The sequence below is a fragment of the Mangifera indica genome, chromosome 12, assembly GCF_011075055.1.
Source record: "Mangifera indica cultivar Alphonso chromosome 12, CATAS_Mindica_2.1, whole genome shotgun sequence".
Classification (NCBI taxonomy): Eukaryota; Viridiplantae; Streptophyta; class Magnoliopsida; order Sapindales; family Anacardiaceae; genus Mangifera; species Mangifera indica.
Window position 1 is genome coordinate 9,505,436 of NC_058148.1, and position 12,414 is coordinate 9,517,849.

Here is a 12,414-nt window from a genome sequence, read left to right on the forward strand (position 1 = left end):
TTTAAGAAAAATATATTATCTCCCATAAGCAAAGTTTTTAAAAAAAAAAAAATCCATAAATCTGCATTTAGAGAGAAATTTGTGTGAGTGTGACTATAGTATGCGATTTCGGCGATCGATGGGTCTTTCGGTGAGTCCAAAAGAAGAAAAAAAGAGCTACATCGAATCCTTCACGCTAGGCAACCAAGTAAGTAGGATAATGTTTTAATAAGTACGATGTGCTGAATGATGATATGAATTATATGTTATGTCATTCATGTTGATGCATCAATTAACAAAATCAATCTTTAGATATTAGATTGTTGTATAATGAGTATCATGATTGTATTATGGTGTATGGGACAAGCTAAACCATGTAGAACTATAGTTAGATCTATAAGTTTGAAAGAATAAGTTACTGGTATGATTGTTGCAGACTTGTGATATGTATATTATGTGCATGTGTATGAATATGCATGAGTTATTATATGTTAAACAAAATAGTACAAAAAAGTATGAATGCATGATAGAAACATGATAAGTTGAATATAAAGAAGAGATCAGGATGCTTTAGTGCTTCTGTAGAGTTCTTGTAATTTAAAAAGGTGTTACAAGTCATATTGCAACCATAAAGACTATGTAATGATATCGTTCACAGATGTATGGAAGTCTTTTCCTTTAATGAAAACCATTTTCGAAGATATTAATGATCTACAAATGAACTGTTTTAGCAGAAACAAAATCGAGGGATATTGTTCTATCTGATCGAGGATGGTGGCATATGAAAATTATGTTCCAAGAATGTGATTCTGGATCGTTTCGAAGGCATCTAAATCTGAAGTTAAAAGAGTCATGATGATCTTGTCTGACTAAAAAGATTAAAAGGGAAGAAAGGAACTGACTCTCACTTAATCCACAGAAGAAAAAAAAAAAAAGTAAAAAATTTTGTTAAAGCTACCAACTGACGTAACCCTGCTTTTTGAAAGCAACGGCGGAAAATATCATGCAACACGCAAAGGAATATTTCCACAGTCATCCGATCTTGCTAATTTCAGATGCTTTCCATATTCTAAGCCAACTAAAACTTTTTCAACGAAATATATATAGAATTGATGCATCTTTAGCTTATTAATTGTTCTGTTTTTAGTTATATATATGCATTATCAACAAAGTGGTTTGAGAATTGAGGTTGAAGATGGACTTAAGGCTGCCAAAGCCAGTGTTAATAGGTATAAACAAATGTGTGGCTTTATATATTCTTGAAAGTTGGAGCTTCCTTTGTTCAGGGTATATGTTCCGCTTTAGCTGGTACAGTTAGATGAGAGAGCTAAATTACTGGTAAAATAAAAATAAAGCTTAGTTCTGAAAATGGAGAAGTTTCTTTAATATCAGATCTCAATGTTACCTCTTTTAATGCCTAAAATTACTGGAGCATCCTATTCTGTCTTCCACAAGAGAATTTTTAAAACATCGTTAGTCTGAGAGATATCTGTCAGCTTAATAAAAAGCTATACCTGGAGAGTTTGCTTGAAGCTTAATTGGTCTTTTAATCATCTGAGCATCATATTAATTACGAAGATGAAAACCTCAGTGAATGTTGCTGTAACATAATCGCATATAAAGCTTATGGAAAGCTTGAAACCTCCAAAAGGAAACTTCATTGTCCAGAGCTCAAGTATATATTGACATTGCAAGAATAATCCTATAACAGATCGCCCTTGCTGCAAAAAAACGGTTGGCTTGAAATTTAAGAGAATGTTTTGATCATTTGAAATCATCTCTACGTCTTTCTCTTTCATTCTCCAATCAAATGGGAGGTGAAAATTTTAAAAGAAAGAAAGAAAATTCCATCCAGCTCGATTCATGAAGGCGATTGGTGATGGGGTGTATGAAGAATTTCTTTAAACGATGGGCCAGCCGTCCACAAGGTTACTTTAATAAACCTCTCCGTCTCAGCAGATTCTCTTTCCAATTAACTATCTTTGTGTGAGAATTGTGATCGTTTCGTTTCTTCCCTCTTTTGATCTACTCTCTCTTCCTTCCTTTCTCAAGCCAAGAATCTCTTTCTCTTCAGTTACTTTCTCTCCTGTAGATTCCTCTCTCGCTCCCTCTTTCTTTCTTTTTCAACTCCCTCTTTTAACGATGCCTATTGCGTTGTTCTTTTCTCTCTCTTTCTCTCCACTCCTTCCATCCTTTGCCTCTCTCTTTCTCTCTCTCTTTCTTTCTTCTTTTTCGTTTCTGTATTCCGGCGAAACCTATACATACCTCTCTTCCCACCTCCATGGCTCCTCCTTCTTCATCTGTCAACCATATCTCTAATCCTTGTATTTACGGTAAGCTCTTCTTTCTTTTTCCTTCAATCTCATACATATACATTATATTTCCCTAAACCAATTTTATATTATTACTATAATCAAATTTCCCATATGTCTTCTTGTGTTTTTAGTCTGTCTTTTTTTTTTTCTTCTTTTTACAAAAATCATGTAGGGTTTCATTGGATTTTAGAAATATTATTTATATTTGCACGTTCAAATATCAAGCAACATATTTATATATGGCACTTTACGTGACAAAGGTTAATTTTAATATCAACGTTTGAATATATTGGGATAACTTTTATTGGTTGGTGGGTGTTGGGGGGTTATATTGGCTTCTATGTTTTACGGTAAGCAGGGGACTTTGTTTCTTCATACGCAGAGAGAAAGTCTCGCTTTATGAAATGGCTGAGTAAGCTTTTTAAGAGCAGCGGTTCAGCCCGCAGCAGCGGCGGTGGAAGTAGCAATAGTGGCGGCCGTCAGCCACAGTTTCTAGGAGAAGAAAGCATGTTTTGGCATATACCACGTCGTTCCATGGTAACAATATTTTCAACTTATGCCTTTTTAATTTGACATCAATTAAGTGTTTATTACCTTAAGTAACAAATTAAATCTTTACAGAGTGTAAAAGTGTTCAAAAAAATGAAAAAGCTGGCTTAACCTAGTGTTGCAAGCCTGCAACCATGTTACGTGATAGGGATGGCAACGGGGAGGGGCGGGGAGGGGATCTCAATCCCTGTCTCTATCCCCGACCCGTCCCCGCTACGGAGATAAAAATGATTCCCCGTCCCCTTCCAAAAAAAAAAAAAATCCTCATCCCATCCCCGTGGGAAAAAATCCTCTCCCTGTACCCGAAAAAAAAATATATTTTTTACCATGTAAATACAATATAAATATATTAAATAACAAAATTAAGCAAAATTAAAATTAATCTACTATTTCAAATATCGTAAATATAATATATTAACTCCTTTAATATGCACAATAAAAACCTAAATAAATTTGAAAAACATAAATAATTTAAAACTATAAAAATATATTAATATTTTAAATAAATATATTAATATAAAAGGGCGGGGAGGGAAAGGGTTGGGGTGGGGAGGGGACGCATGTATCCCCATCCCCGACCCGTCTCCGATTGCGGGGACTTTTTTCATCCCTGTCCCCGTCCTCTTCCCTATTTCTATGGGGGAATCCCCTCTCTGTTAGGATTGGGAAGGGTCAAAGTCCCTAAAGTCGGATCCAAATTGCCATCCCTATTACGTGATCAAAATCATTGGCTCTTTTCTTTGTTTTAAAAATCAGTGATTTAATATTCTTGCATGAAAGTTGTAATTTCTTTTTAGAAAAGTATCATACTAAGAAATGCTCTCTTTTGGGATTCTCTTTTACGGTAGCAAGTTATCTACAGTTCTACAGATATTATTATTATTATTTATTATGCAGAGTAAAGGTGATGTATTTCTTTTCATCAGGACGACCGTCCAAGAACCGAAAGAGAGAAAGAGGAATTAGACCATGCAATTGCACTCTCTCATGCTGAAGGATTAAATAGACCAAATGGTAAGTTTTAACGCAGTGTTTCTTGGGAATTATTTTCGAATATAATTCTAAAAATTTATATAAAATCATTTTCGAATCACTAACATGTGAAAGAAATTATAGTGAAAGTTAGAAAGTGAATATTTTTCAGGACAAAAGTGGCGAGCAGACAATGATGAAGATCTTGCTTGGGCACTTCAGGATAGCCTGATACCTTCAAATCCTCCTTATGCTCCTCAACCTTATAATCCCCGAGGATATAGGTAACAGCATTTAACATAATGCTTTTCTGTCAGTTCTGATATAAATTTTGTAAGGACTATATTTATTACCATAAGATTTATTTTCTACAAACTAAGTAAAAAAATTAATCAATCATAATTTTAGGATGTACGGTATATTATAGAATATTAAATTAAAATTCTTTAATATTATAAAAATATCTAAAACTTTATATATTTTGAATCTGTGAAGCTTCTGAAATTATCTATATTGGAATGAATGATCTTCCGTTTCTAAAACCTATATTATTAAAATCATAATAATGGCAGCCCAAATCATGAATTTTTCTAACAATTATTATTGAACTAAAATGGTAGTTTATAAATGAATCAAAGTAACTATAAAATTTCTTTTCTGGATTTATGAAATTGGGTGTTCACATTTGAAAAAGTAGCCAACGATCCTCTTAACTTTCAGATTATGTGCTGGATGTCGCCGTGACATTGGATATGGAAACTATTTGGGATGCATGGGGACATTTTTTCATCCGGACTGCTTTCGTTGTCATTCTTGCGGCTACCCAATTACTGAGCATGAGGTAGTTTGATTTTCTTTTTCCAAACCAGAATTTTGGTTTCATGTTTGAACTTATGTCTTTCTTCTAATTGTTAACTGGCAATTTTCTTTTGATCCAAGTTCTCTTTGTCGGGGAGGGATCCTTATCACAAGTCTTGTTTCAAGGAGATGACACATCCCAAATGTGAAGTTTGCCACCAATTTGTAAGAAAATTGTACTCTAATTTTGTTTGCTTGCTGCAATATATTATATTGATTTCATAATCTTGCAGATTCCTACGAATGGAGCTGGTCTAATTGAGTATAGATGCCATCCATATTGGTCCCAAAAGTACTGCCCATCTCATGAACACGATCACACATCTCGCTGCTGTAGTTGTGAACGCTTGGAGGTACCAATCCATGTTAAAAACACTTTCTTCTACAAAATATATCCAAAAACCAAACAGAAAATTGTTAATCAAGTTTTTGTGCTTCATGTAGTCTTGGACTGTGAGGTACTATTCTTTGGAGGACGGGCGAAGCTTGTGCTTAGAATGTATGGAATCAGCTATTATGGACACTGGTGATTGCCAACCCCTTTACCACGCCATCAGAGACTGCTATGAAGGAATGAATATGAAACTGGATCAGCAGATTCCCATGCTTCTTGTTGAAAGACAAGCACTTAATGAAGCTATTGTTGGCGAGAAGAATGTAAACACGAATTCTTTACTCCAAATTTTATGACTAATTTTGGCCTGCGAAGAAGTTTTTCTGATTAGATTTGGTTTTCCAGGGCTTCCATCACATGCCAGAGACCAGGGGCTTATGTCTTTCTGAAGAGCAGACTGTCACAAGTGTGAGTTATCAGAAAACTGTGAACATAAATGTTCGCTTGCCCAGGGAGCCAAACTTTTACTAATTAAGTGCATATGCTGTGTCCTTAATATGATTATATCCAGATACTCAGGCGGCCGAAAATTGGAGGCAACCGGCTGGTGGGAATAAGGACTCAGCCACAGAAACTGACTCGGAAATGTGAAGTTACTGCTATCCTTGTTCTTTATGGTCTTCCAAGGTAAAGTCAATAACAAAAGATGTAGTCCTCCTTAGCATCTTACTAACGTGTCTATGATTCTGATTTTATTGTCCTTGCTGGATTTAGATTACTAACAGGTGCTATTCTTGCCCATGAGTTGATGCATGGTTGGCTACGCCTAAAAGGTAAATACCCATTTGGTTATTTTTATTGGAATAATCTTTCAATGTCTACTGTTATTATATTCTTCAATTATCTTTTGATATTGCAGGCTACCGCAATCTTAATCCTGAAGTAGAGGAAGGCATCTGTCAAGTGCTTTCATATATGTGGCTTGAGTCAGAAGTTTTGCCAGGATCGAAATACATGCCATCGACATCAGCAGCTTCCTCATCTTCATCTTCATCTTCATCTTCGAAGAAAGGTGAAAGATCCGGGGTTGAAAAAAAGCTTGGTGAGTTTTTCATGCACCAAATTGCTCACGATGGTTCTCCAGCATATGGGGGAGGATTCAGAGCTGCAAATGCAGCTGTCAATAAGTATGGTTTACATCGTACTCTTGAGCATATTCGCCTAACAGGGAATTTTCCACTGTAACACTAAAGAAACTTCTAGGGTTAACTCAAAGCGACAAGCTAATCACTTACAGAAGCTTAAGCAGCTTCTCCTAAATTTTAATGAGGTTCAATCATGATATTACATGTCACAAACGACTTCCAAATTTTAATAAAACTCCATTTTATCCTTATGCCACAAGAGTGAAGTTTTCATGCTCCGATCATTTATTTACTTTGCTCTGTGAGCATTTAAGAGAACAAACTGTCCATTGCGATAGACACTCAAATCAAATCTAAACAACAGTACAGAAACCCAGCTGCATACTAATAGTTAAAAGTTCGTAGCTGATTACAGTCGAATCAGGATTCACCAAGTAAACTTGGGTTTACCAAGTGAAGTCACTAAAGACTGGTTGTTTAAGTTAGAACATTGGGAGGTAAAAAACTGTTGCTAATAAACAGGTATGACTATGAATCAATCTCCCATCAGAATGATGTATTTGAGAATTGTGACGACAACAATACCAGATACGTTTGATAAGGTAGTTTATTCTTCAATATCTATACATGGAAAAATTTATGCTCACTGTAGCCTCATGTAATTGACTGCAATGAGAAATCACATGAAACTTAATCAGCTACACTATTACATACTAGCTCATGCGCCTCATTCTAGTGGTCGCAGACTGGAAGTTCCAAGAGTTAATGGCAAGAGCTATATGCGGGCACTAACATCAGCTAAAAGCATCTTTAGTGTCTCGTAGGTCATGAAACATATACCAACACCAGGAACCACTTTGTAATACTCTGGGAAAATCCCACGATACAAACCACGAAACCCTTCAGTCTGGATTATGTGCCTAAATATACCAAAAAGGCCAGTTGTGTACAACCTTGCTCGACCACCTGCCCCTTCCAATTGTTTCCTACGCCTCACCAAATCCAGAGGAAATGTTGCTGCAAATTATACCAATAACAAATTAAAAAGGTACATACATAGTGTAACACGATGAGGAAGTATCAGTATCAGAATGTAACTACCTGCTTATCAATGTTAATGAATTTTCGTGGGCATAAACTGTTAAAAAGATTTATTCAATGAAGTGTAAAGCATACAAAGTGTAATCATACAAAAAATATTGAATAACAACACCACTATATCAACAAAAACATAATATAGTGAAATTAAAACTTACCTCATAGCTTTTTATGTTTGAAATATTCAGACTTAAGATTTATTTAAACAGTAATCCACTGGTTAATCATTAAAAATCGCAGATTAACAGCAAGCCAGTTCAAGATGTTGGCCTGCTGCTGGCACAGGCCACTGGCCAGCAGGGGCACCAAATGATCAGTTGATAGCTTTCTTCCGATTACTGTAAACTCACCAGTAGCTTGAAACAAAATGCAGACACAGTGATGACAACAGTATGATGAAACATCAATTTCGAACAGGACAAACCCATTTAAATGTAACAAAAACATAAAAATTATTCATATACTTTACTCACTTTGAGGATGATAATTGAACTGCAGAGAAGTATATTGATGACTGGAGCTGCAATGGCACTATATGGCAGATCTTTGCAGCTCAAAAGTTTAGTATTCTCAGAGTTGATAAACTTACTAACATACAAGCTATGTCAAATATTTTTGCAGCTAAATATTCATTCTGAAAATTATATGTCAAGACATAATCCTATCTTTTTGGTAACAACAATGTTATTACAAATGCAACACATCAAATCCAAGTGGATTAACACCGCCTGATAAGTGGTTTAGGCCTCACGTGAATGCAAAATCATATATGCATTTCTGTCAACCAGGGCCAGCCTGTGATAGAACTATGGATAGAAAATCCCACTGTACTCTGCCTATTGTTCCATGCATTTGAAAATATAGTGGAACTTATCAAACAGGAGGCATGGTTAGTATATAATTTGAATGAAGTTGTCAATTTTAACCTATTTACATGAATTCATCACCAGGGACCCCTCTATTTTAAATTTGGTTCACTCTTTCATTGTCGGTAAATGATACAACAGCATAGGTTCACCTGAGAATAGTACCACCACCCTATGATGGAACCAACTGCAATGCTTGGGGGCACAATTTATTGAAGAAATGTTGGAGATGCAGTTAATCCAAACTAGATCTTCACAGATAAGATTTTAAGTCAGGAAACTGATAGAAACGGTAAATTTTTGGTATTTTCCTTACTAAATTTCTCAAATGCCAGACAAAATACTATTGTACCCTTGGTCTCTGGCTCTAGTAGGGGTCAGTCTTGGTTAGATGCTTAATGCAGAGCCTTCACCATAATCTCCATCTCTGCAAAGCATGATAAACAGCTAGATATATTAACTTCTATACATGTAAATTAACATTTTCTGATCAAACTTACATAAGTATTTAAAAAGAAGGTTTTTAACTAAAATAACACCGCTAATTAAAATCTGACATTGAAGTTAAAATTCAGGACCATGAACTCATGGCTTACACATGGGATATATGATAACAAACTACCACAAAACAACAATTTGTAATATAAAAAACAAATAACCAAAAGGAACCACTCAAACAAAACATTGCAATTACTGGCACAAACGGGAGGAAAAACATGATATGACAATTTACCAGATAGCAATACTAGGTTCTGGTAGTAGGCCAAATTACACTACAACATATATCAACAAGAAACCGAAGATAATTACAGATAACTCAGTCAAAATAGCAAGAAACATCAAAGGTAGCAGGTCCAAGATTAGTCACCTGTTGATGATGCAATGCCTGATACACTACCACATGCTAGACTAACCAGCACAGTAGAATCATGAGGTCTGGTGTAAAAGAAAAAACAAAGAATTGTCAATAGAGAAGATATGGATGCAAGCAGCAATGATCATAAGAAGGCAATATTGAAACCCTTAAATTGCTGAATCAAATTATCGAGTGATCACCTCTGTGACTGCCAAAAAGATCTCAATGTTTCGTAAACTGAAAAGCTAATTGCTATGCTGGGCCCAACACCCTGCATCAATGTCAAACTGCAGTCATTACACACAAAAACAGAAATCATATCAGCATAAAGTTAAAAAAACAACAGAAGCTCACAAGAAGTGTTGCACCAAGTCCTTTATAGAGGCCCAGAACTCCTTCCTCTCTGCAAATAGTTTGAAAAGCATGCCCAATACCTCTGTAGTAGATCACATTTGTCTGTAACCAAAAAAAAAAAAAAAAGTAGATAAGTAGTTGATGAAGCAAATGCAGAAGTACAAGTGATGGAGGAAAACAGCTAAAATCACTGTAGTTTAAATCCAGAAGTTAGGCAAACAATTCATTCATCCAGTTCATAGTAGCCTTGAGTCTAAAACCCAAAACATGAATTCCATGTGAAAGAATACAAAGAAACAACAGTTCATCCAGTGACCACTAACCTTTCAAAATAGTAAAATGAACATTTAAGCTCTGCATATAAAAATTCAGTAACACCACAAAAAAATTAGTGCTACATTCCCAAACAGTAACTTAACATTTGAGAATCTTATGCATTGCTTTAATACAAAACATAAGAAGAAAGTAAAACATTTTCGTTCTTGGCAGAACATCATCAAGAACATCCTAATCTTACCTGAGCTGCAAGGCGTGTCCTTACAAGATCCAAAGGATATGTAGCAGATGCTGCTGTTAGTCCTGCCAAACCACCGCCTAAAAAATGCACACAGATATCAGCACCCATATTTCCCCCATGGCTTTGCAATCCCGGAATCACTTGTAGTAACTGCCACACAGAAAGAATTAAGTTATAAGGACAAAAAAAGTAAAAGCATCAGCTGATGTGGTCATATTAATATTTGATTTGTATTAATATTCATTTTGCATTTTAACTGTTTTCTGTTGACTTTAATGTTTATGCTTATTTGGTTTGTATTAATATTCATTTTGCATAAAGAACTGCCATACTCGTATTAATATTAATTTTTTTCTTTTAACTTTAATGTTTATGCTTATTTGGTTTGTATTAGACCAACCTTTTTATAGTGTTCATAAGCATAAAAGTTAACAGAAGTGTATGGTAGACGATGTGCAATAGTAACCAGATTCCCTTTCCAGAAAGCCCTGAATCCTTCTTCATTAACTATTCGTGAAGCTTCACGCCATATACTAGCCTTCCTTAATGCTACAGCATCAGAGCGCATACCTTGCACCTACTTGCACAGAAAAAAAATTAAAAACTGAAAATTGAATGATGATATCAATGAAACAAGTATGATTTGCAAAATCAGTTACACATCAACCAATAAGACAAGTCCAGTTGCAAAAGAATGTCAGTCTAATTTCAAAGCTAGCACCTACAATCCCACCTTAAGATTCATTTCAAAGCTTCTAAAATCCATAGTCTCCAACATGGCAGTTCTATATCTCTAAACATCACTTCAACATATACATTCCATATCATAAACATCAACCATTTGCTATCGTATCCTCACTCTCTAAGCACTTAATATTATTATTAATATATACTTTAGATTATCATAATCTAAATTATTCAACCCCGCCTCAATTATCTTCAACTTAAAAATTCGATTAAAGAAATGAAAGAAAGTTTAAAAATAAATATCATAACATCAACTCTTAATACAAACCAAATAAGTATTCGTAGACACCGAAAACTATCATAAACAACAAACCAAAATCACTTCCACCAAAAATTTCTCCACCCAAAACAAACATCAAACGGTATACAATCTCAACTAAAAAAACCCGAATCCGATACAAAACAAACATCATCCACAAAAACACAAACGAGAAAGCCAAAAAAACAAACCTGGAAGAGAATGGTGAGCCTAGCAAGAGGAGCCGTACAGGTCTTACTAAGAGCACCAGCTACACCTCCTGCAAGTAGCTGTGATACAGTGCCGATCTGAGATTGACTCTGCAACATTTGTCGTTTCTGTTGTGATAACTTATCAACACTTACGCTTCCATGGCCTGAACTCAAACCTCTCTGGCCTCCCTCTACCACCACCCCCATTCTCGCTTCTGTTTGCATCTCTTAACACCAATATAATGATAATAATAATAAAACTCCTCTTTTATCTGAGATTTCTTCCCGATAATTGAACAAAGCCGAGTGCTTGGCTATGAAGAAAGATCAACAATAGTTACTGCAACAAAATAAACAAGAAAAAGATTCTAAACCCATTTATGAAGAGTACCAAATGACAGTAAAAATTTGAAATTTCAAAGTTTGGGACAAAAGTCGATTATTTTTTTCTTCTTTGTGCGCAAATGTCAAGCTCTTCTTTCCTGGGCGTAACCGTAGGAGAGAAAAGGATTTCGGATCCAAACGGCATCGTTTTTAGGAAAAGAGTGAGATTTGGTTTTAAGTTGGATGGTCAGGGGTTAGCGCTTGCGTTATCGTCAATCTCAACTAACAGACTTCACAAATTCTCAATGTGAGACCATGATGCTACGTGGCAATAACTAGGATGGACTCATTTGGAATGTGATGACGTGTTGATTTTTGGTGCAGTATCTGCTGTTGCTCTGGTGCTAACGGGTGTAGGATATTTGTTATTATGGGTTGTCCGAGGATTTTTACTGAGAATATTCTTACAAGTTGAGTTACTAAAATGCAGATTAGGTGTAACGATAGAAATTTAAAGTCGGTTAGCAAAGCTGTCCACTGCAATAATGCCACGTAGCATCGGTGGAACATGGCCGAGCCAAGTTTAGACAGTTTTTCGTTTACAAATATCTATCTATTAAACCCACCAAATTAATCTTTTAAATGATATAGAAGGGCATTAATATTTCTTTATTATAAAGTTCTTTATATCAACATTCCAATATATCAAAATACTGACCCCAAAGTTTGCCTAAGTGATAAGGGAAAAAATTATTTTTTGAAAAATTAGAATTTAAATAATATAATTTCTTACATATGAAAAGTTATAACACAAATAACTCAAAGTTAATTAATCTCATATTACAATAAATCATTTTTAACTTATTTAATTAATACAATAATTATCTCTAATGAGTTGCACGGTCACCCAAATATATATATATATTCTTTTCAACTATTTGACCACGTTTTCAACAATGTAAAAAACACTTTGTAATTTATGTGATTGTGATGATATTTGGAAATGAAGCCCTCCTTCCCTTATCATGAATTAGGAGCAAAGACGAACCT

The 12,414-nt window shown here is 35.1% G+C and overlaps 2 protein-coding genes across 4 annotated transcripts; one reads left to right on the forward strand and one right to left on the reverse strand.

Moving 5' to 3' along the window:
* Nucleotides 1-1,900: 1,900 nt before the first annotated feature.
* LOC123192724 (protein DA1-related 2-like) lies at nucleotides 1,901-6,403 on the forward strand. Of its 2 annotated transcripts, none has more exons than XM_044605368.1 (12): nucleotides 1,901-2,312; nucleotides 2,653-2,831; nucleotides 3,770-3,857; nucleotides 3,988-4,099; nucleotides 4,536-4,656; nucleotides 4,755-4,838; nucleotides 4,907-5,026; nucleotides 5,118-5,330; nucleotides 5,413-5,475; nucleotides 5,579-5,694; nucleotides 5,782-5,840; nucleotides 5,927-6,403. In XM_044605368.1, exons 1-12 carry the CDS (start codon nucleotides 2,261-2,263, stop codon nucleotides 6,250-6,252), a joined length of 1,533 nt encoding a protein of 510 aa, XP_044461303.1. In that variant the 5' UTR covers nucleotides 1,901-2,260; the 3' UTR covers nucleotides 6,253-6,403. The 2 variants fall into 2 exon arrangements, with proteins under 2 accessions (XP_044461303.1, XP_044461304.1); XM_044605369.1 differs by having other exon boundaries at nucleotides 1,903-2,312; nucleotides 2,677-2,831.
* Nucleotides 6,404-6,677: 274 nt separating this feature from the next.
* On the reverse strand, nucleotides 6,678-11,587 carry LOC123192726 (mitochondrial substrate carrier family protein B-like). 2 transcript variants are annotated; one of them, XM_044605371.1, is made up of 8 exons: nucleotides 11,041-11,587; nucleotides 10,244-10,420; nucleotides 9,844-9,993; nucleotides 9,650-9,680; nucleotides 9,407-9,428; nucleotides 9,173-9,259; nucleotides 8,985-9,052; nucleotides 6,678-7,169 (listed from the first exon to the last, which is right to left on the reverse strand). In XM_044605371.1, the coding sequence occupies exons 1-8, from the start codon at nucleotides 11,263-11,265 to the stop codon at nucleotides 6,928-6,930; spliced, it is 1,002 nt and encodes a 333-aa protein (XP_044461306.1). In that variant the 5' UTR covers nucleotides 11,266-11,587; the 3' UTR covers nucleotides 6,678-6,927. The 2 variants fall into 2 exon arrangements, with proteins under 2 accessions (XP_044461306.1, XP_044461305.1); XM_044605370.1 differs by lacking the exon at nucleotides 9,650-9,680 and having other exon boundaries at nucleotides 9,173-9,243; nucleotides 9,327-9,428; nucleotides 11,041-11,582.
* Between the last annotated feature and the right edge of the window lie 827 nt (nucleotides 11,588-12,414).